The 24,778-nt window shown below is 37.4% G+C and overlaps 2 protein-coding genes across 6 annotated transcripts; one reads left to right on the forward strand and one right to left on the reverse strand.

The window, feature by feature from the left end:
* Window positions 1–2,452: 2,452 nt before the first annotated feature.
* Window positions 2,453–9,386, forward strand: LOC108276396 (proteasomal ubiquitin receptor ADRM1). Of its 2 annotated transcripts, none has more exons than XM_017488033.3 (10): window positions 2,453–2,600; window positions 5,313–5,522; window positions 5,901–6,017; window positions 6,121–6,241; window positions 6,765–6,845; window positions 7,014–7,095; window positions 7,809–8,056; window positions 8,384–8,541; window positions 8,927–9,029; window positions 9,133–9,386. In XM_017488033.3, the coding sequence occupies exons 2-10, from the start codon at window positions 5,313–5,315 to the stop codon at window positions 9,234–9,236; spliced, it is 1,224 nt and encodes a 407-aa protein (XP_017343522.1). In that variant the 5' UTR covers window positions 2,453–2,600; the 3' UTR covers window positions 9,237–9,386. The 2 variants fall into 2 exon arrangements, with proteins under 2 accessions (XP_017343522.1, XP_017343521.1); XM_017488032.3 differs by having other exon boundaries at window positions 2,454–2,600; window positions 6,759–6,845.
* A 765-nt stretch (window positions 9,387–10,151) lies between these two features.
* Window positions 10,152–24,460, reverse strand: cables2a (Cdk5 and Abl enzyme substrate 2a). Of its 4 annotated transcripts, XM_017488080.3 has the most exons (9): window positions 23,766–24,452; window positions 22,014–22,106; window positions 17,889–17,966; window positions 17,083–17,173; window positions 15,716–15,884; window positions 15,516–15,613; window positions 15,044–15,150; window positions 14,133–14,337; window positions 10,152–12,091 (listed from the first exon to the last, which is right to left on the reverse strand). In XM_017488080.3, the coding sequence occupies exons 1-9, from the start codon at window positions 24,275–24,277 to the stop codon at window positions 11,951–11,953; spliced, it is 1,494 nt and encodes a 497-aa protein (XP_017343569.1). In that variant the 5' UTR covers window positions 24,278–24,452; the 3' UTR covers window positions 10,152–11,950. The 4 variants fall into 4 exon arrangements, with proteins under 4 accessions (XP_017343569.1, XP_017343571.1, XP_017343570.1 ...); XM_017488082.3 differs by lacking the exon at window positions 22,014–22,106 and having other exon boundaries at window positions 23,766–24,460; XM_017488081.3 differs by lacking the exon at window positions 17,889–17,966 and having other exon boundaries at window positions 23,766–24,457.
* Window positions 24,461–24,778: the final 318 nt, after the last annotated feature.

Raw genomic sequence — 24,778 nt, forward strand, 5'->3', positions numbered from 1 at the left:
AATTCCATACAAAGGAAAAAGTCGACTGAAGCAATACGACAGCAAGCCCCATAAATGGGGGTACATGGTTTGTGTGGTTTGGGTGTACATGCTTGCATACAACTTTGAGTTCCAAACAGGCAGGATACTACCAGTCGGTGGAATGCCTGACCTGGGAGCCAGTAGCAACATAGTTCTACGTCTGGCATCCATCATACCGAATTTCAAGCTGTACCATGACAATTGGTTCACAACCATAGGCCTTGAAGTTCAAATGGCAAAGAGAGGGGTCTACTGCCTTGGTACAGTGAGAATCAACAGGTTGAACGGGTGCATGTTGAAAACTGACAAGGAAATAAAAAGGGCTGGACGGCGCACTTTTGAATGGAAGGTAGCCATGTGTGAGGATGTGCAAATAATCGCAAGCAAATGGCAAAACAACTGCACTGTCACTCTTCTGAGCACATTCACTGGGGCCTACCCAGCTTCCACTGTGCAACGCTGGGACAGGAGGACAAATCAGAACATCAATGTGAACTGTCTATCCTCTGTGCTGATGTATAATTAAAAAATGGGAGGTGTTGATCTGATGGACTCCTTGCTTGCATTGTAACGAACAAAGATTCGGTCACGGAAATGGTACATTCGTATTTTCTTTCATATCCTGGATGTACTGTGTGTAAATGCATGGCTGCTGTACTTAAGGGACAATGATCCCTCTCCTAAACAAAGCGAGGAACTCAGCCTAAGAGAGTTCAAAACAGCAGTTGCAGATGTCCTCTGTAGACAAGGCACAGACAAAGTGAAACATGGCAGACCCAGCTCTGGACAGTCAGTGTCAAAGACGAAGCAAAGGAGAGAATCCATAACACAACCGGCGGTCAGGACAGATGGCATTGCCCATTGGCCTCACTACACTGACAAGCAGGGACACTGCAAAAATTATGACTGCACAGGTCAAACTCGAGTTATGTGTGGAAAGTGCGGGGTACACCTGTGTTTCACACCCAAAAAGAACTGTCTTGTTGATTTTCACATGTGAGTAAAAATGAAAATCACATGAAATCAATTACTGTAGCACAACATAAAACAGAACTAGAAGAGCGTACTGTTTTTAAAACTCTAAAACATTGTTACACTGCTGTTTTTGATTCACTAAGAGTGAAATTGCACTTCAATTTGTCTCATGTTTGACAATTTTACACGAGTTCCAAAACAAATATAGTAGCATAAGATGAAATGGAATGTGAATAAAGATTTTTTTTTTTTTTAAATGTTTCTGAAACACCAAGACACAGGCTAACTTCTTTCTAGACAGAGAAAATAGATTTGAATGTGTGACATTTCAGAAAATTTACCAAAAATCTTTTACCCAAATGGGACAGAGTCAGTTAGTTATAAGTAACGGTAACCTAAAAAAAAGATCAAAGGTCAAATGTAGAAAACAAGTTTTGTAAAATGATTATAGCCTTAAATATACTAAAAAAAAATAAAGTAATACATTTTTTTTAGCTGTGATTTCATGATTAGTTCCATAGAGGGTTAAAATTTAAAAACCCCGACAGCTTAATTGACATGACAGACACTACAATAACCAGTCAAAATCCTCTGGAGGTTTGTACTTGGAGCTGAAATCCCACCCATTTGGAGCTGACTCCAACCTGCAATATAATATAATATAACAAGGTTACTTGCATGTCTGGAAATGTAACGAACTTGAGTAGCTAGTACTTACCAACACATTCCCTCTCAATTAATTTGAAAACTACCGGCGATAAGTATATAAAATACTGCTAATATTACGAAAAGGTTAGTAGAAGTAGTCTCAGCATAACTGTCTGACTGTTGAAGCGAGACACATCGTGATTGCGTCATGACAAAAATGGGACAAATAGGAAAATTCTCTGACTTTCTTGTGATTTAATTAGCAGTCTCTTGTGTTAATTTGAACTCAAATGCTTTTTACATAATATAATTGTTTATTAATGTTGAGAGGGGCACTTTTAAACTGGCATAAAGGTGGTTTGACGTTGGACGTTCAATATTCGCAGATATGCAGAAATTAAGGGACCATCTCTAAAGTTACATACGACATTGTTAAACACGTTTATAACTTCAATAGCATTTGAAGGGAAATATCAAAAATCTAAGAGGTGTGCATTATAGCTGACACCTAGATGAACACTTTACAGTTGGTTATATGACTGTAAGTCATTCCCTTCAAATGCTATTTAAAGGGAATTATTGCACATAAAATGTCGAATTATACAACTATGATGAAAAAGGATTCGAATTTAATTCTTGCGTGATAGTTATATATTTAATTTGCGAACTAGAGGTAAATTAAGAAGACTCGTTTCCACCCGGAAATACCGGGAGTGAACACTTGGGTTGTACACGTGGGACACTGAGTCTTTTCTTTATTATTCACTCGGCCATCATGACGGTGCACGTTTGGCCAACCGCCCTTGTATGAAGTTTGAATGACATGCACAGTAACCAATCAGCGTTAAGACAGAGTGGTTGGTTGCCCAATCACGTAGCACGCACCCGTCAATTTAGTTCTAAGTTTGTCGTCTTCCCTGTTCCTGTATAACTGTAGCATTTGAGTCGAAAGAAATGTAAGTTGTTATGTCTAATTTTGCTATATAATATGAAATACTAACAGTTTCGTGTGTGATACGTGATTTATTGCAATGAAATTCAAGAGGTTTGTCTGAAAATATCAATTCGGAGGTATTATTGTATAGCAGTGTAATAGTTGGCTAGCTCGTGCTAGCATCGGTTATTTATCCAGGCAGCTATTATATTTACAGCCACGTTTGTTAAAACTAGTGAAATATAAGCCTATTGTTTTTGTTTTGTTTTTATTTATTATTTAGTTAGCAGTAGTCAGTTGTCTAGCGAATACGCTTTCCTGTACAAAGTGCATGTATTAGCTAATATGTTCAAGCTAACCTTTCACTTCCTCCAGTTCAGGAAACATGGGAGCGAGTCGCGTTAAAAAACAAAACAAAACACTAAAACTACATGCCGACTTATTTAACCAAGAGTTTATTTCACTATAAAGATTTTTATTGTGTATTGTTTACACATAAACTTACAAATAGGGATTATTACGTTTACCAGGTGTGTGGAAATTTTAACGCAGGAGTACTTTATACGTCACAAGGAGTTGGAAATATCGCATTTTCAAACCATTGGCCGTTTCCCGATAATAAAACAGTAAAATAACATATTGCACTGTTATATAGAAAATATAAACTAGTGTTATTGTTATTTGTACACTTTTTTTTTATTTATTTATTTATCTATCTATCTATCTATCTATCTATCAAAAAGCTGTATATAAAACAATTTACGATCTACATGACAATAACATCGATGGTTTTGGGGGAGACGTTCTGTCTTGACTGATTAAGCATTAATGTCAGCATACAATGTAAGTCAGTCTATTAAAAAGAACAGACTGTACACAGCCTAGTATTATTGTTCTATTAAATTTGGGAAAGGTGCTAATACATGCTTTAGAGGGCGCTAGAGAGCGCAAGATGACATCATTGACTCATTTGCATGTTATTTGTATAACATGTATACAAATATAATTAGTCTTGTATAACTTTACTTATATAAAGTTTTGTTTGGCCATAGCACTACAAACCAGTTACATATTTACAGATTAATTTCTATGGAGAATGCAGAGGAAAAAGAAGCTGTATTAGTAAGTGGTCTGAAATAGACATGAAGGAAACTGATACAGATGCAGTAACTCACTTGTATTCATTGTAAACATTGCCAAGAAGACAGTTTAAAACTAAGAACAAAGTAATATGTGGGTGGATAAACATTGACAGTCAGTGCTTGGAGAAAATTGGTGATCAGTGGCTGGCCATTGGGAACATAGGCTTGTATAACCACAACTCAATCGGGTCAATCGAACCTGCTCTCTCAAGTCATATCAGTCCCTCCAGGATTTTGCGATTGGAGAAATTAAAACGTGAGATCGCGCAAGCTCTATGATATTCGGAGGAGCTTGCAATTTTTCAAAATTGCTGCAGATTTGGGCCAAAACATGTATAACGTCATCTAACGCACATTCAGCCAAAGCCCTCTTCAATTCACGTGTCCAACATGAGTACAGCTAGATGGTCTCATTTACCAACAAACATCACTGCGAAAGACTATGCAAAACAATTTTGTGCAATTTATTTATTTATTTACTTTGCAACAATCACAACAAAAAAAACTGCAAAATATTGTACACACTGTCATATAACCAGCAGCGGTGATGTCATGAGTTGTATGGAGTGCAGGACAGCTGCTCACATCTGCGCTAAAAGATATGGAATTTTTTTCTCAACTAAAAAAAATATTACAGCCACTAATTTGCCAACACTGTGTGTGCAGAGCCTGGTCCACAAAATCACCAAGTCGCATGTAACAGTATTTTCAGTAAATACAACTGTCGTTTGGCCATTTTCCCTGGAAACTTCTTGCCAAGCTGCCACTGGTTCAGAATAATGCTGGCAGTTATCTGGGGTTTATAGAGCCACATTTACATATGTGTCTAGCGTTCTGTTTCACACCTCAGCCATAAGGGGTGGTGAGAAGAACCTGGATAATGACCCACCTTAGGACTCGCTGGAAATGTTTTTGAAAATAGCCACCACACTAACATCATTGGGACTGGCGAGGTAGTCTTGTAGAACATGGAGAAAGTGCACGGTGACACTCGGGTAGCAGCAGAACGAACATCCTGGAACAGCACACCTCTAAGCACTTCCTATGAAGAGGACACACTGCTTGTTGCTCAGCTTATCACCTTGGCAAAGTAGCTAGAATTAGCGTTATCTAAACGCAGATTAGTACCAAAAAAATCATACACAAATCTTACCCATTTGAGCATGTGTTTTACTGCTGTTGATGCTTATTAAATCTACAAACACTGATTTATAAACAGCTATAATAATTGATATGATTGTGATGTTCTCATTTATAAGATCAGCCTTCAGCATGTTAGTTTTAACCCAAAGCAACATCTAGACTTCTTATACATATGGTTTTGATAATTAAAGAGAATTAAAAGAGAAGCTGGACAAATTGAGAGATCCTTTTGGGCCTCTGTGCTCTAATTAGTGAAGCAGCAGTTAATGAGGCTAGTGCAGGCTTGCTATAATGTTCAAACTTCAGTATAATACACTGAAAATATACGTTGATAAATTAGCTCTTTTTGTACAGTCTGATCAGTGTTGCATATGTGATCCTGCTCTTTTAGTCCTAATTCTGTTTTTGTATAAAGGTGATTTAGTAATCTTTCTGTTGTCTCACTACAGATGTCTTCTGGGGCCTTGTTTCCAAGTTTGGTGTCTGGGTCACGGGGCTCATCCAGCAAATACCTGGTGGAGTTCCGTGCTGGAAAAATGAGCCTGAAAGGAAGCGTCGTGACCCCTGACAAACGCAAAGGTCAAGTTTACATTCAACAGACTGACGACTCACTTATTCACTTCTGCTGGAAGGACAGGACAACTGGGAACGTGGAAGATGTTAGTACTGAGCTCTGTAGTGCAGTTTTCAATTAGCCTAGATGCCATGCTAATAGCTACATATTAGTGAATAATGTATGAAACATTATTAGTGTATATAACATTTTTATGAATATTTTTTTTAATTCAGCATACTGTGAACTCCACTGATCATACAGTGAATGTATGAAGTGTTCAATCATGCTAATGCTAGAACATTATATATATATATATATATATATATATATATATATATAATTATATTATATATAATATATATATATAAGCTTATCTGTAGGATTTGTCATTAGTGAGAATGTTAATTGAACACACAAATTATGGCTTATCAGTGTGCTCGTTTTCATATTAGATGCTGTGTATTATATTTATACTTTAAAGGACTTGATTATTTTTCCGGATGACTGCGAGTTCAAGAGAGTCAGTCAGTGCACAACAGGTCGCGTCTACGTGCTGAAGTTTAAAGCTGGTTCCAAGCGGCTATTCTTTTGGATGCAGGTGTGTGATTCACATTTTTGATGTTTATTTGGCTTTTTTCTTTATACTCATTTTTGTCAGGTGATTTAGAAGGCTAACTAAAAGCACAACTCTGTTTTTGTAGGAACCCAAAACGGATAAAGACGATGAGCACTGCAGGAAAGTAAATGAGTACTTGAACAATCCACCCATACCCGGTTCCCTTGGTGGTGGAGGCAGCAGTCATGAGCTTTCTGCTTTAGGAGGTACACGTGCACACACTTCTGATTATTTAAATGTGATGTGTGCTCCTTACCTCTGAATCCCTTAGAGCATGACTATTCATTGAGTGTTCTGGGCTTTGAGTACATTTTTACAGGCTCTTCGATTTATTTTTGCAAGCTAATTAAATGGGGAAAAAAGTTTTTTGTACAAACATTTCCTGCTACATAAGTAAAATTAGCTGATGAAGAAGCAGAAAAGAAATTATAATATGGTTTCTCGGGTAATAAATATGATATAGCTAGATAACAATTTGAGTCTGACTTCACTGATATTATTCATTCACAACAACGGTTAACAAATGCAGCATGTATATGCAAATGTGGTGTCAAATGTGAAATGTCTGTGAGGATGAATGTATGCTGCCACTTGAATAGGGAAATGCATTTGTATGGCTTTCATACATTGTCCTGCACCCTTTTTTGTAATCTGGCCCCCACACTGAGCTAAAGACTTTTTTTAAAGAGTGTGTTAAACTGACTAATGTCTCCTTTCCACAAGGTGAAGGTGGCCTGCAGAGTCTTCTGGGTAATATGAGTCATAATCAATTGATGCAGCTGATTGGACCGACTGGACTTGGTGGGCTTGGTGAGTCAGGGTACACATCTTAAACATAGTCATAGAGGACTGGTATGAGCATGTCTTGTGTGTACATCTTGACAGAAAGGTTAGACATGTTAAAAGTCCAACATATTGCAGTAAAGACATACCGGCTCTTGTGACTGAGACAAAAAGTCTTTTTCTTTCCTGTGCAAGGGGGTCTGGGGGCTTTAGCTGGACCTGGACTTGCCAGCCTGCTGGGAGGCAGTGTTCCAGCGACCAGCAGTTCATCTTCCAGGTAAAACTTGGAAATAATTCATGTTTACATGTATTATTCAGTTATTCATCATGAAGCAAATTATTCACTAGCGAATCTTTCGGTAACTACAATGAAACTAATAATAAAGATTTCTAGAAGAGAGAGGAACCTGAGTCCTGGGGGTTCAGAAGGTTAATGAATTGCAGGCATAATTACAGATGAACATAAGTATACACTTATGGGCCATTCTATTTGGTACACCATATTTGCCAAGCTAGTCCACACTGCAGAGCCAAAAGTCCTAGGGGCAGAGCTGGACTTGCAAACACAGTGTGTTGTCTCCATCACCTGGACTTTTTGGCTCTTCTGGGAGGGGATCTTTCGTTAACCTGCTCCTCCAATCAGCAGCCCATACTATGCCTTGACTGAACTGTTATTGATCAGACATTAGAAAGGACAAGACACATGATCTGAGGCACTCTAACCATTGTCTTATGGCCCAAAAAGCACAGACCAAAATATTTCCATGCAGAACACAAAGTTGTTCAGGATTTATATGGATGTATCAGTTAATCTGAAACTAGCTGCCTTGTTTATAAACTAATGTAAATTAGCATTTCCGTTTTCTCAGTAGAAATATGAAGTACAATTGGCTAGTAATTTAATTGTTTTTAAGTTAACTTGCATATTATGCCTTAGCTACTTCATGAACTTATAAATAAAATAAAACTAAATTTCCTCCTTTCTACAAGCTCTCGCAGTCAGTCCACAGCTGTCACTCCTTCCTCCACATCAGCAGCTACCCGCCTCAGCTCCTCTCAAGTTCCGACCACTCCCACTACCCCCTCTGCAGCCACTGGGGCTTCACCTGTGACCACACCTACCACTCCTGCAGCCCCTGTTCCCTCTGCCGGAGCTACCAGCCCCACCCAGCCTATCCAGCTCAGTGACCTGCAGAATATTCTGGCAACCATGAATGTTCCTGCAGCTGGGCAAGGAGGTGAGGGTTGCATAAGAAATTCTGAGTTAAAATGAACAAATAGTTTGTTTTTGAGCTCTCTGCTGCCAAGGAGGACAATTACAAATGTGATGATAACACTGACTTTACCTGCTCTGTTAAAACTGTGTATGCCTTATGAGCTAACTTTTTTTTAAAAAAAGGACAGTACTGAGACATTCTCTTCTGGGTCAGCTGGGGGCAATGCATATTTCCAGGCTAGAAAAAACGCAAATGAAAGTCTGGCATCACATTGAACTTCACACACTAGTATGAGGCTATGTTTTTGCAGCCATCATTAGTCTTATTGTTGTACTCCTCTTTAAACAGTTGATCTTGCCAGCGTTTTAACACCAGAGATCATGGCACCGATCCTGGCGAATGCAGAGATTCAGCAGCGGCTACTTCCCTTCCTTCCATCTGGAGAGTCTCTTCCTCAGAGCTCAGACGAACTCCATAACACGCTCACCTCACCACAGTTTCAGCAGGTCAGATTATCACATGGGTCATGTGTTTCCATGGCAAAGATGTTTTCATGAAAGGCAGAGGCCATTGTTTTAGCTAGCCGATACATAAAGCTTGATCTTGCCTGATGATCTGAGGCTATTTTTGGTCTTGGTCAGATTGTAGTGCAAGATAAGTGTGCTTTAGCTTTTTAGCCCATATTTAGCCTTCTGCTTGATACGCAAGGTTGTATCCTTCGAAACAGGTGATCCATTCCCTGCACAGATTTGTTTTTAGTTAATTATTGGTCTAGATCAGGGGTATTTGACTAATGACTAAGGGTAAGTTTACACGACAATGATGTACTAAAAATGGAAGACTAATACACAATCTGAAGCGCTGTTCTCCTCAATTTGTCTTTCTGTGTAGGCTATGAGTTTGTTTAGCAGTGCTCTAGCATCAGGACAGTTAGGACCCCTGATGAATCAGTTCGGGTTGCCCTCAGAAGCTGTAGATGCAGCCAATAAAGGAGGCAAGTATGCGTCATTTCTATCCAGCACAGATGTACCCAACCACATCCTTTATATACAAATTGTAACGTGTAGACTTACATTGACTTAATGCATGTTTTACAGATGTAGAAGCATTTGCCAAGGCTATGGAAGGTGAAGCTAAAACTGAGCAAGAAGGAAAGCCTAAAGACAAGAAAGACGATGAGGAAGACATGAGCCTTGATTAGTTTAACTTTGATTTTTGTGTGTTTTACTTACTTTTAACTTACATATAGCTCAAATTCTGACCCATGTCTATTCAATTTAATTTAGTAATTCTCTTTACACATGATCAGTGCTGGGATGAAATAAATAATCAAAAGCAGGTGATAAAATCACTTATTGCTGTGTGTCTGGTTTGTCAGTTACTCCAGTGGAAGAAGAGATGAGCGTGATGGCTTATAGTTCATCATATTTAATAATTTGTCCACAAGTTGAACAGTTGAAATATGTTTATAAACATCACATACATACAGCACAAAACATTCTGGCATTATACAGAAACTACACTACCACTTCATGTCATTGAAAAATGTGTTTTGGCAAAAAGACTTAATACACAAAATACAAATATGCTCGAGTTATTCTCTTTGTGCAACATCTCACAGTGTATTATACAGTGTCTGACCATGTGCCATCCAACACGCCTAGAATGTTGGACTGGCGCAGGCGTTTTACTATTTCCAAAGCTGGTGACAAAATATTGTGGAATCTTAGAAATGTATATGTAGAAGAGCATTAATGGCACCGCAGCAAAGTGATCAATAAAATAAACAAGGCACATCATGCTGAAATAAAAAAAGATTTATGTTAAAAAATAAATAGCTATTTCTAAATGACTTTAATAACAAGAGTTTAAAATGCTCTTGTTAAAAGTCGCAAACAAAATGCAGAGTTCATAAGACATACAGTTCACAAAGAAAGTGTTAATATCAGAAACCTTCCCTGAGAGAAAATGTTAAGACAACATCAATCACAGTCAATTCTTAACAACTGTGTACCTCAAAACACAGGGCTGTGGAAAAGTATTTGCCCCACCCTAATTTCTTCTGTATATCTCATTAAATTGTTACTTGGAAAAAAGGCAACCCGAGCAAACAAAATACAGTTTTTAAATGAAAGTTTTTTATTGAAGCAAAAGTTATCCAATACCAATGGGCCTGTGTGAAAAATATTTGCCCCTGTAGTTACTTATTCCCCAAATCTATGAAACTGTATTCATAATGGGGTTCAGCTGGACTAGATGTAACCAGGCCTGATTATTACAAACCCTGTTCAATCAAATCAGCACTTAAATAGAACTTTTTCAACAGCATGAATTTGGGTAAAAGGTCTTACACAGTAACACACTGCCAAAATTGAAAGAAGTTCTAGAAATGATGAGGAAGAAGGTGATTGAAATACATCAATCTGGGAAGGATTACAAAACTATTTCAAAGGCTCTGGGATTCCAAAAGAACCACAGTGAGAGTCATTATTTCCAAATGGGAAAAAAAAAAAATCAGCACAGTAGTGAACCTTCCCAGATGTGACTGACCATCCAAAAATTCCTCCAAGAGCACAGCAACTACTCATCCAGGAAGTCACAAAAGAGCCAAGGACAACATCAAAGGACCTACAGGCCTGTCTTGGACCAGTAAAGATGACTGTTCATGAAATACACTAGGGGGGGAAGGCATCCCAGGAAGTGTGGCGAGGTGAAAACCACTGCTAACCCAGAAGAACATTAAGGCTTGTGACAATCTAAAGCTTTAGTACAAGATATACACAAAAACAGAATAAATCAGGATGGGGCAAATAGTTTCTCACAGCACTGTACAACTGAACTTCATTTGTTGGTTCATAGATAAATTCCTAGGAAAATAAATTATAGCAGTCATTCACAGTGGTTCAGCCTTATCTACTGTGGACTGTTAGGCTATAGCTTCTGTCTTCGTTCCAGATAAAATAAGCGTGACTATGTACAGCGTACAGTACATTCATATGACGAGTACACATTGCACCAAATGCAGTACATCACAATACAACACAAACAGATCACTGGCTCGCTGATGGTTTTACCTGTTACTCAGGAGACCACAGGATCATAAACAGCGATTTATCTTTTGCAATACAGTGTTTGGACTAACCACCAAACCCCTATTAGTCAGTGGTGATTAAATACACACAGAGCACAGCCATGTCCACACAGCAAAGCTTTTCATCATGCACTTTGTACCGTTTTCAGAACTACATACTTAAAGTTTCCATTTTAGACTCCTTTGTGCAATACAGTAATAGAAAAAATGAATAACTTAATCTCGTTTCAACCAAATAATTACAGGCTGGTCTGATTAAATTGGCACTCTCGTATCTAAAGCTACAGAACATTTCAACATTAGAATCACATACACTGCTCACACAACATTTCACTGCACACTCAATCTACAGAGCGAAAAGAGACGAAACCATATAACTAGGGAGCGCATGGAACATCTGATTTGGACGGCACAATTAACGTGCCTGAAAAACGTCATCTCTAACATAGAGTCATTTTCAGGATATGCTTGAGAACATTACACAGACAAAATACACTCCACATTACCTTAAGTTAGGGGGGAAAAAAACAGTCAGTCCACATATATAAAGATAAAATCTATAAATACACAGTTGTATTGATAAATAAAATATTGAAGAAGAATGACATAAAAAAGTCATAAGTAAAAACACTTCAGAAAAAAAAAAAAGTGTGATAAATGTCCAGCTCCAAAACTTACAAGCACTCCAACCATGAGGGTTATACTACATGGAAGACTGAAAATGCTTTTGGACGATCACACAACTGAATTCAATAAGGTCATTAGAGTCCTGTGTTTAACCGAATTTGTTTAGGGTTCAGCAGCTGGAGGGTCTTTCTCTGATTCTACACCTGTTGCACCAACCTGCGATAGTGTGGCATGACCTTACTTTCCGGGAGGTAGAGAGCCATTTCCAGTGCAACCAGAACGGGGAACTCCAGGGGGATGAGCTCCCGATGACTTATTCGAAAACGCTCCTCCAGCTTCTGTTCGCCAACACCAGCACAGAGACAAAGAATGAGCAAACAAAATACTCAATTACTAGAATTATACCCTGTATGTTTTATACAGTGCTGTGAAAAAAGTATTTGTCCCATTCTGATTTCTTCTGTTTTTGTGTATCTCATACTAAATTGTTTCAGAAATTAAAACAAAAGCTGAGATAAAACAAAGGCGACCTGAGTAAACACAAAATACAGTTTTTAAATGATAAGATGAAAGACACTGGGCAAAAATGGCGTCTAAGGAAGCGTGGCGTTGGTGATGTGATGACAACTGCTAACCCAGAAGAACATTAAGGCTCGTCTGAATTTTGCCAAAATACACCTTGATGATCCTCTAACCTTTTGGGAGAATGTTCTGTGGACTGATGAGTTGAAAGTGGAACTGTTTGGAAGACAGAGGTCCCGTTATATCTGGCATAAACCAAACACCGAATTCCACAAAAAGAACATCATACCTACAGTCATGCATGGTGGTGGAGGTGTAATGGTGTGGGGATGCTTTCTGCTTCAGGGCAACATGAATTCTGCTCTCTATCACAAAATCCTAAAGAAGAATGTCCAGTCTTCAGTTCTTAACTTGAAACTCAAGCGCAACCCCAAGACAAAGATCCAAAGCATAGGAGTAAATCCTAATCATAGAAGTAAGTGAAAGTCTGATCTCCAGTTATCAGAAGTGTTTGGTTGCAGTTATTGCTGCTAAAGGTGGCGCAACCAGATTTTAAGTTTAAGGGGGCAGTTACTTTTTCACATGGGTGATAGTTGTTGAATCACTTTTTTTTTTTTTTGCTTAAATAAATAAACTCAGATTGCCTTTGTTTTATGTTGTATTTCATTTGAAGATCTAAAACTATTTAGTATAAGATATACGCAAAACCAGAAGATATCAGGATGGGGCAAATACTTTTTCACAGCACTGTATATTAAATACACATGATATACATATACAAGTCAAATAAAAACCTTAAAAATACAGAAATTAGAACGGAATCGAATTTCCTTCTGGAGGAATCTGGACACGTGTGTAGAAAAATGATACGTTTGTGACATTGTGCAATAAATTAATGCTAATCTTTTTTAAATTAAGGTTTATTTGACTCACTTATGCAGACAATTCATTTCTACAGTATTAATGTATGCAAGTCCCCCCCCCCCCCCAAATCTTTGTTTTTATAATTGTTATTTTCAAAGGTATGTTTTGTTATTTTAATATACCGTCCCATCTGAAGGTATTGGAACATCAAAGCCAATTTTTTTGTTTTTGCTATACACTGAAGACATTTGGGTTTCAACGCATATTCATCTTTTGACCTCAAACCTAAATGTCTTCAGTGTATAGCAAAAACAAAAGAATTGGATTTGCAGTTCCAACACCTTCGGAGGGGACTGTATATGACGCTGTATGTTTTTGGTATTTTATAATACATTAATATTGTAAACATGAAATGAATTGTAGATATGGGGAGTCTTATTTTGCATCTGAAGGCTGATCAATTTAGATAAACCTGCTTCTGTTGGTTCACAAAGGTGTTCACAGGAAAAGACACCACATTTTACTTATTACTTATATTATTTGTATTAATTAAGAAAGGAATAAGTTTCATAAAGTCCACATTTCTAGCATATAATTTTTTTTTAATAGTATGTTTTGAAAACCTTATCTTTGACTCATATGTCATCATTGTCTAATTATCTGTTACCACTCAAGCAAATCTTTCCAAACAAGGACATAATAGTTATTACAGCCTACGGTCACTACTTTTTGCTTAAATTATGGTCTATTTAATTACTCTAATAGACTGTAGTTACAGCAGTGCATGTGCACATACGCTAGTAAATTAAGCAATGATGTACTAGGAACATGTAAACAAGGGTCATGGAAATAAACAGAGGAATGTGTAAATACAGGTGGAACTTGTTTTCAATGAAATACGAGTAAATCAAAATGACAAGGATTAATATTCAACCAGAAAGAGTCAGTATACAACTTGTCATAACATTTTTTATCTGGCCAAATACCACTTACATCTATCAGCTGTTTGACCTCCAGTTTCTTGAGGTCACTGCTGATCTTGGCTGCCAGCAGCACACACACCGCAGATACGAGTTTTCTGTTGGGTTTGTTCAGTCGACCCTGCAGAACCAGCTTCTCAAAGTACACATAGGCCATCGCTATGGTAACCGGCTGTAGACCACACTCCTCGCTCACTGCACGCATGTCTCTCTTCAAGCTGAGTGTCAAGAAACAGTCAACCACAAGTGGCAGAGGTGTAAGAAGTGTTACATATATATAGTACCAAAACAAACCTCTTGCCTTGGGTGAGGTTTTTCTACCCAGCTTGCTTTTACTAGGCAATCGATTTGGACAATTCCACAATAACTGGCACTCCATCCTTCATCTCTGGATAATTATCTATACTAAATATCTATTCTGCTATATATCTAGACTATTCATACTTGTGCAAATGATTTTTGTTATAGAAAAAGGTAAGTAACATTGACCGCCTCACAGTTCCAAGACCCCCAGTTTGATCCTGAGCGGGTTACTGCCTGCATGTCTACGTGGGTTTCCTCAAAGTTCTCTGGTTTGCTCCCACCTCCCAACAAACATAGCAGTAGGTGAACCGATAACTTTAAATTGCCCCAGATATGACAGTGTGCGCGAATGTGTGCGGGTGCCCTGCGGTGGTCAGGCATCCCATTCAGGGTGTGTTCCTGGGATAGGCTGAGGATTCACAGTGACTAGGATACAGTGCTTACTGAAGATGAATGAATGAAAAGGTAAGTACGTATGCATACACTATTGTATACTAATTGTTTCTGAACATTGCCTTAGAGGGTGCCAATAATTCTGGAGCTGATGGAATATTATTCTGTATATATTTAAATATGGGCACATTTAAGCCACAGATATACAGTGTACTGTCCCAAGCTTACCTTCTAATCTTGCTCAATGTCAGCTTAATATGGGGAAACTTTTCCTTGAACGTCTCATTCATATCTTTCTTCAAGTCAGATGGTTTTACGTATTCAATCACAGTTGTCTGAAACAGACAAAACACATGTTTGTTTAAGATTTACTTCATACAGACTTTAATTCATGATCAATGAGTGACTAAAATACAAGCAGTTACTGTCAATGGATAACCTGGTTTACAGTGTTTACAGAGATCAGAGTGTGACAGTCCCTGCAATGTGGTTTATAACGTGTGCCTCTAGCCAAGCCTTACAGCTACTTTCCTCATCATATGACCTGCTAATGAAGTCACATAATGGCCTAATATAGTGCTAAAAGCATAAGAAATTACTGTGCCCTCTGTACCCATTAATTATAAAATGTTTCCAATTAGGTAATATGCTTGTAAGACATCAGTGAATGATGCTGGTGCTCCAGAATGAAAAAGCTCACCACATAAGAACTAAAGATCAAGACCCTCTTGTGCTTCCCACATGGCCACTGAGGATCACTCAACAGGTTGGGGTCATAATCTGATAACTCGTCTGCACCTGTAGAAGAGACAGACATGATATGCAAAATGTCAAATGAAACTCTTCTCATCACTACTGTGAAGATGGCTGCTATATTGTTTCAGTGTCTCGGTAACACACCAGCTTCTTGTCCGACGGTGCTACTGAAACGTTGGTGAGAGAAGTTCTTCTGGCCGTTTATCCAGTTGCGGGACATCGGTGTCTGAACAGTGCCGGTATCCAGAGGGATGTTGCTTTTCTGCCTGACCAGGGCATTGGTAGGAAGTAGGAACCGGGCATAAGATACTGTCTGCAACACAAAGATAAACAGACGCAAACACATAAGAAACCAACTGTGAACACTTCAGAATTGTTGGATGTCTGCACTTGGAATTCTAATATGACCTGCAGTCATCTGCAATTGTAAATCCTAAATTATGTTAGTCTTTCATTGTACATGCGAGTTTGTTTGTCTTGTAAAGCGGTCTGCTTCATCTGTAACAAAATCTTGGCTCCAAGAAAGATGGTATATAGATGTGGGTAATGAAAGTACTCATTTCTTGCATTCGTACTTGATTTGTGATCGTTAGTTCTGCTGTTTGGGGCTCTGGTGCAACAACTTTAACAGCAAATTAGCAGCAAACAAAAGAGAACCAGCTGCTTACTTAATCGTCATGTGACTGCATAAACTGAGCAGCATAAAAATGCAACAGTATACACGAAAAAACATTTTTTCAACTACTAATGGATAGATGTGGGTTTAGGTTAAAACGTTAAAGCTACATTAACATTTCTTTGTTGCAAATATTCACATCTTTAATAGTTTGTAGACTGAAACCTAATGGCACTTTACAGTTGCACTAGGTTATGATCAAACCTGTTCCATTGGTGCAACTCATTGCTGAGATTATTTATTTTATATACACATATACATATATATATACATATATATATATATATACATATATATATATATATATATATATATATATATATATATATATATATATATATACATATATATATATATACATATATATATATATATATATATATATATATATATATATATATATATATATATATATATATATATATATATATATATATATATATATATATATATATATATATATACACACACACACATATACATACATATATATATATATATATAAATAAATAAAATGACAGCCTTATTAAAATCAATAATAAATACACTATACCACTATACACCAATTTCTTTCTTGAATAAATGGGTTTACAAATAAAAGTCAGTCACGGCAAAAAAAAACAAAAACAAAAAAAAAACCAGATCATCCTCAAGTATAAAAATGTTTTGAAAGTATGGTAATTGCCATACAAAAGCACACAAAGGTAGTACTTAAATAAGACTGCAGTTAGGATCTCATAGCTGTACAACTGCATGAAGCAAGCTGTATGGAAAAACTCACTCCCAAAATATTCATGCAAGATGACATAAAAATAACAAATAAATCCCTTCTTACCTTCCCCAAAGCCCCCAGTTCCACGCCCTCCAACACAGGAACCGTATCAACTGCTCCTCCTGATGGGTTCCTCTGTCTCTGGGCCTCCTCACTGAATTACATGGATATCTAGTTAGACAGCTTTACTCAACATCACCAGCACATTGCATAGTGCTCAGTCCAGATCTGACACAGAGAGAGTTACTAAATATGGCACTGTGCTCCATGTCTAAAATAAGATTCACTCTCGAGGCTTGTTGAATGCTGACAAAAGGCTTCCTTATCAAAAAAACCCCACTGTTTTTAATATGCTGTACTAGAGAAGCTGCAACTGAAAAAGTTGCTGCAGGTATTTGGGAAGGCACACTTTATGTTTCTGGTATCTTCAGCGATACAATAAAGCACTTTGAGTGTTGGATTTAAGATTTCTTATGTAAATGATGACAATGGAGAATGGATGAGAGGTGGACAAATACATGAAACTGATTCTGATTTAAAACAAACAAACAAACAAAAAAGGCTTTAGAGGATGAACTTCACACAGAAAAAATCACAGTGCTTATTATAATCAAATTTTCCAGGAATCAGTTTATACCTGCACTAATAATCACACTAGGCTTTTTATAGAAACCATAAAAACCCTAGATATCAGGATTAAGATCTGATTTGCCCAGCAGGAGATAGAGCTTTCTGCAATATCTCATTATGTTGCATGTTCCATTAAATATAGGAACTATTTTGAGAAGCAAACCTAGCCTAGGGGACAAACGATTTGTCCATCCCTGTAATAAAAAGTGTTCTGTGGCTGGCTGTGTGCAGTTTAGTACCTGATGTGAAAGCTCTCCCCATAGGGCAGTACAGAGAAAGCAGCACACAGAGACCGTTTGGCACATATCACAACAATCCTGTAGGACACACACACAGCAAATACAAACACAGAACACACCATCAGTGCCAGGGCTTTAATCCAGCATCAGCTAACAAACAAACAAACAAACAAAAACAAACAGACCCAAATCTTAATGCAACTAAATCTAGAAACGAATCTAGAAGTAAACTTAACGTACTACTATTTAGTGCTATGTTTCCGTGTCTGCTTATCGAGACAAATGCAGTTACTTAGTTACAAGGCAAACTTGGCCAAAACTTTAACCTAAAACCTAATCCCAAACCATATTGACAACATGCAGAAAGATACAGAAACAAGCACATTGGTGCTCAACGTTGTGTCTTTAAGGGGAAGTCAAAACCAGCAAAATATAGGCTAATTAAAATAAAAATAATATACTATACTGTGATTGCTACAACCAGATATTTTGGCATTTATTCCAAGGGTGGACAAATTATTAGCCCAAACACCTAGGACAAGTACAGCATAATATTCCTGCGCAAGAAATAAAACACAATGGGGTGTGCTGTTATAGGAAAATAATCAACCAACAATGGGGTGGTGTGATTATCTTATAAAAGCATGTCCTGAAGTGTTTTATATCAATGTCAATGTTCCAACAATTAACTTTTCATCCATTCATAGTTACATTTATTGTTGTGGAACATTCAGCTTGTCATGTTATCAAGAAAACAGAAATCTCAAAGCCCTCTGTTCTGAAGACCTCCTCGGGAAGAAAAAACTTCAAGTTTAACCTCTGAATTTTAGAAAGCACTTACACTGGAGACTCCTTCCAAAAACTTCAACTTATCAGCAAGTACACATCTTTTTAATCCATTTATGTTGATCGTCCACTATACAAGTCCTGGTATTATTTAACAGTAACGCATCAGGATAGGTGCTTAATTTTTTAACACCATCGCCAGCATCAGGGGCTATATTCAACGGCAGGAGCAAAGTAATAAAATAAAATAAATACACAAACACACAAATGACTAAATAAACATTCAAATAAACACAATTAAAAAGGACATTTTAAATAGAGATTTTAAATAGTAAAAAATATTCCATACTGAGCAAGTTAAAAATCATTTAAAAATTCTTTCTGGTGATAATGATAACATATTAGAAGAAGTGCATCAATATAAACTTGGATTTGCCTTGTCACCAGCATTACTGCAAAGATGTGCTGATTTGCCCAATCAGAATCAAGAATTCAATGCCACTGTGGTGTAATAGCTTTGGATTTCAGCTGCTGATAAACAAAGTTGTTGACAGGACATAATGTGCTTCAGTTGCTTGCTGGTGGGGTGTCCTATATTCTGTCCACTGGTAAGTCATTTTTATTATTAAGGTAAATCATGTTAAACACCAGTGGAATGGACTTAACTGGTAAGTAACTCATTTTTTGTGTTTAATTACATTAGACACCAATTTAAGGCCAGCCAATTTCATATCGAGACAAGAACATGAGACTGGGGCAGTTCCCTGCCTGTTAGGCTTGATAACGAATTTATGATTCATCAAGCCCTGTATGGTACTAATCGTTAGTACTGTATGTGTGTGCCTAGTCATTGTGAAAATGAAGAAAACTTATTGACAGTAGAGACTCATGCAGTCCTTTTTGGTCAATTCTACCCTACTGCCCACTTCTAACACTCTTTGACTCACTTACTGCCTTATGTGGGAAGCCAATCTTTGCATATCAATAAGCTAACAATGCCATTTTAAGAAGTCTGGCTCAACCTGCAGGCTCAACCAAACTTCTACCATTTTCAAAAATCTTTGGATGTGAGAGGGGATGGGACAAAAATATTATATCAGCCAATCATGTGTCAACAGTGCAAAGCTAAAAAATCATGCAGATACAGAGCTTTGGGTAATGACCGAACACCAGATTGGGGGGGGGGGGGGGGGGGGGGGGGGGGGGGGTGTAATGGTATTGGGACATAGAAATTGGTTTGAGTATTGCACATACTTCAAGATTTGATGCAAACCGACCCTCCGCACTCAGGATGTTTTTTTGTTTTTCGCACCAGTCTGTAGAGACTCTAGAGACTGTTGTGTGTGTGAAACTCCCAGGAGATCAACCGCTCCTGAAATACAACCCCTTACAAACAGTATGGAATCACCACACTTAGAGGATGTTCATCTGGCTTTTTTTACTTGTTTATTTTAGCAAATAAACAAATCACAAATATGACAAAAAAATTTTGTTTAATAGCTGAACATTCTGCCTTTGTGAAACATACCTCAAACATTAAATTAAACTAGTTTAATTAATGGCATGTTTTTCCCCCAGATCATAGTGTGTTACTGGGTAAAACCTTTTAACCAACTTCATGCTTATCTCAGGTTTTGTCTTAATTTCTGAAATACTATGAGATATACACAAAAACAGAAGAAATCAGGATGGGGGCAAATACTTCTCCACAGCACTGTATATAAATAAAATTGAATTCAAATTAAATAAACCTTTAAAAATAAGGTTGTTAACACTTCTGTTTACACCACAGTGCTGTTGAATTCATTACACCACTGCAAACCATAGTTTTGAAATGATAGGCCTAGAATTGTACCTTCAAATAAATAGTGCTATACCACAGTGCTGTTGAATTCTCCAATCTGATTGGTCAGAAGGTGATTAATTTTGTATAACAGCAGTTATAAAAAAAAATAACAGTGCTGGCTTCATTCAGTCGAATATGTTATCATTTCTATAGTAACAGCTCATTCACAGGGACTTGTATGGGGACTGATGCTCTACATAATCTAAAGCTGATAAACATATTTTAAACACGAGTCATTTAACAAATAAAAAAAATGCATAATCATTAGTATCTTAATTAATATAGAAACTTTTTCTAAGGAGACACTTATTTAACATTTATGGAAGGAGTCTCAAGTGTCCACGCTTTTTAAAATCAATAAGTTTTCCTCCATGAGAGTGTATTCAGGACAGCAAACTTTGTGCTTTCTGTTTTCGAGAACAGAACAAGTGCTTTTTTGTCTTATTAACTTCAACAGAGAGAAACAGGGAAGCTGGTGAAAAGATGACTCTTTATAACTGGAACAGGAACTATCTAGATTTATGGATGCACCACAACCTGAAGTGTAACTGTAAATCGATAAAAATATATGGTCATTTATTACTAAACTAAAAATATTAACTGTTATCAAATTATTGAGGTACAAGAGAAATAAACATTTTTTAAAAAATAAAATAAAAATAGATATAAAAAATAATGCGCTGGCCTGTATCACATCACCCCATTGTTAATTATTTTCATACATAACAACATGCCCAACAACATGTCAAATCTCACGATTTCTAGGCACGGACTATCATTAGCAAAAGTGTTTCTCTGTCAGGTTGCTCAGAGGTTTATGCAATAGCAAAGCAACACGTCAGCAGCTTGTGACAGAGTGAGCTGGGTGAAGATGAAGGACACACTAGACTCAGGCAAAGTTGTATGGCTAAAGAGATGAATGACAATCAATGCTTTGACACTCCAACTTGTGTAATCTGCCGCTCAGATTTTTGCAAAAAAAAAACTAAACCACAGGGTCAGACCAGGTTAGAAAATATTAGAACAAAACATATATGTGAATTGGTGAAAGAAGGTATGGACAAGAATTAGAGAAGTGACAGCTGTGAGAGAGTGAAAGTAAGAAGGAGAAGATGAATGAGTAAGAAGCTTTGGAAAATTGGAAATGCTGATTTTGAACAAGTATGGGTTGGCATGAGAAAGATCAATACAGGGTTTGTAGTGATCAAAGAATAAATTGTTTGTCATGCATAACAGGATTTTAATGTTGTGGGAAGCATGGGGTTCAGTTCTGAGAAGAAGTCACTTCCCTTACAGAGTTTCTCAAGGAAAGTATGCATACTTCATACACTGCAAAACACCTCATCTAATCAAGTGCAAATATCTTGAATATATCTGAATTCTCATTATGGGATTATGATTTTAAAAAATACATATAGTTCAAATGCAAATACAGACTTGCTCCTTCCTAATATAGTCCAATCGTCTGTGCTGTCTCACACACTCGGACTCACCTGCTGCCTCGAGTGTCATACTGCCGCATGTTTTTGATGAAGTGCACCTTCTTATAAACCACGGGCCCAGGTGACCCTGACTGATTACGTGTTCTGCAACAAAGCAGCAAAGATAACTCAGTTAATGAACATACTAATAAATTATCATTATCATAAGAAAGGTTAATTGCTAGCTGCTTTAAAAAGGTAGCTGTAAGCAAGCATTTAAACAACTTTCATTTGTCATCTGTGTTCTTAACTATTAATATTATTAAACAAACTCAATCTTTCAAACTCAAAACAAAGGTTCCAAAAAAATTTTTTTTTTTAAAAATCTACAAATTTCTACCAACAGTCATGGAAAATTTGTTAAAGTACAACACGGTCATGTTTATTGTTACAAATACAAACGCAAACTGTCAGAAGGTACCTGCTGTACTCGTTACAAACTAATGGCAGCACAAACACCACTGATTGTTTTCTCTCACAGGCCACGTGACTCCTTCAACTCTTTTAAGATAAACCCCTTGGACCAAGAGCAATGCTCTTACATTGAGATGCATCGTTACGTATCATCCAAGACCTTACGTAAAGACACGATTGCCTCCTCTTGAATCAAGCACAGACACACCCAAAACAAGTTAGGGCACGCAAGCAAACAAACTTACTGGCTGAAACTTTGAGATTAGTTAGATCAGACTTCTAACAAAATATCACTGGATCCAAATCCCAAGTTTATATTTTCAATAAGACACGCATATCAGAACTCCAAGCATCAACCAACATCCGATACTGATCCAATGCTTACAGTCTTACAGTAACTCAGAGTGGCATGATGGGGTGAGCTTTAAGGTCACTTAGTACTGTGTGTTCATGCCAGAGATGTGTGTTGTCACTTACCTTCGACACATGTCTTCGTGGCTATGTTATTACATTCCTGGTATTTGACAGTTGCCCTTATATAAAAGTGGCTTACAAGTGTAGTGCTTTGTAATCTCCAACAGAAAAATGACTTCATGCTAGTACAATTAGGTCAGAGTCAAAGAACTCTGTCAAGCTAAAACCATGTTAGTGAGGAGTTAGTTTTTATTTATTTTTAAAGTTGATCAGATGAATAAATGTAAACACCAATCCAGTGTTTCATGCCAGTACTGGTCTGATATTGACACTAACTATTGTATCTGTGCATTCCTAATTAACAGTTAACTTTTTTTAAACAGGACTAAGACTAATGGATATTTTAATATTCTTCTATTCCAATATTCTTCTTCTATAAAAGTAAAACTTGTGACTAATGACTGAGTGAGAAGAGCTCTATCTTTGAAGCCTATTAACAGTACATGATCATCTATTCCTCCTAAATGAAAGTTTTGATTCTCCAAATTGAAAATGAAACTCTTATAAAAACCCGGAAGTTGAAATTTTTCACTGTTAAGTAATGAGTGTATATAAATCATAGGGAAAACGTTTTATTTGCTTTAAGGATGTTACATACTATTAGGTGATGTAATGCAATTCATTTAAGTGTGACTACAAGAAAGAATGAACTCCTAAGTGATCTTATATATAGCCTTGGTTTGTGTTTTTAACCAAAAAGCACAGCTGGGCTGTTACTGATGTCTCGGAGGTGAATGATTGATCCCTCTTCTGTTATGAGGTTTCTGTTACACAGCTCTGTGTGTGTGTGTGTGTGTGTGTGTGTTGAAACATGTGACGTTAGAAACATACCGATACGGTTACAGACCTACCCGGAGGGATAAAGAAAACACTCACCGCTGTCGGAGATCCAGAGGTCCGGAGTTCGCACCTGACACCACGGCCGGAGATTTAGCAATGATCGGGTGCTGGTTTTGAGCTCCGGAGGTCGGAGGAAGAGGGAATCCTACATATGACAAAGGATCCATTCTTCCGCTCTCCAAGGACACCTCACTGCTGTTTCCCCCTTGAATGAGCCCTGCTATCGCTGTCAGGGGGAGCGGAGCCGGGGGACAAGTGTTAGTCCTCGGTAAAGCAGTTCCACTGAACGGTGACAGCTGGCTGAAATTTCCGCAGCTGCTCGCCGTCGACACCGGGAGAGAAACCGCCGGTGGTCCGACTTCAACGCTTTGGTTCCAGGTTTCTCCGAGGCCATTACCGAGAGCGTAGACAGGCCGTCCGTCTAAGGAGATGTTATTCAAAAACAGCAGGGCCGCTTGTCTCCGACGTGAATCTTTACTTTTTCGTAGAGGTTCTTTGTGTGTCTTTGCCGTGGCGCCGCCGTGAAGCCCACAAGACGCAGCCGCCATTCTACAGAGCGCTGGCAGTGGCGCATGCGCACACACACTCACTCACACAAACCTATTTACTCAGGAAGACCCTTCAAGCTCCGCCCACTTACATATAATTGGTCGAGCTCGCTACAATCATGTAAATTATTGACTGCTAACCAATAGGCTGCGAGACGCCTGGTCTTGAATTTGCAGCAGTAGTGTAATTATTTATAGAAAGTAGATCCATAGAGCCAGGGGTTCTTAAACCTTTAAACCAGATTTATTTCATGAACATTGTTTCAGTGTGTACAAAAATGATATTTTGTCTATTTATTGAAACCATATATATATATATATATATATATATATATATATATATATATATATATATATATATATTTATTTATTTATTTATTTATTTATTATATATACATTTTATATATATATATTTATTGAAACCATATATATATATATATATATATATATATATATATATATATATATAGATAGATAGATAGATAGATAGATAGATAGATA

Source organism: Ictalurus punctatus, chromosome 15 (genome assembly GCF_001660625.3).
Source record: "Ictalurus punctatus breed USDA103 chromosome 15, Coco_2.0, whole genome shotgun sequence".
Lineage (NCBI taxonomy): Eukaryota > Metazoa > Chordata > Actinopteri > Siluriformes > Ictaluridae > Ictalurus > Ictalurus punctatus.

Excerpts from the sequence above, each read along its gene's own strand:
- cables2a (XM_017488080.3), bottom strand. The coding sequence starts at position 24,277 with ATGGCGGCTGCGTCTTGTGGGCTTCACGGCGGCGCCACGGCAAAGACA. Across the intron at positions 22,107-23,765 it reads CCTCTGGATCTCCGACAGCG|AACACGTAATCAGTCAGGGT; the intron begins GTGAGTGTTTTC and ends GCTTTGTTGCAG. Across the intron at positions 15,614-15,715 it reads CACCGTCGGACAAGAAGCTG|GTGCAGACGAGTTATCAGAT; the intron begins GTGTGTTACCGA and ends TCTCTTCTACAG.
- LOC108276396 (XM_017488032.3), top strand. The coding sequence starts at position 5,313 with ATGTCTTCTGGGGCCTTGTTTCCAAGTTTGGTGTCTGGGTCACGGGGC. Across the intron at positions 6,018-6,120 it reads GGCTATTCTTTTGGATGCAG|GAACCCAAAACGGATAAAGA; the intron begins GTGTGTGATTCA and ends CTGTTTTTGTAG. Across the intron at positions 7,096-7,808 it reads ACCAGCAGTTCATCTTCCAG|CTCTCGCAGTCAGTCCACAG; the intron begins GTAAAACTTGGA and ends CCTTTCTACAAG.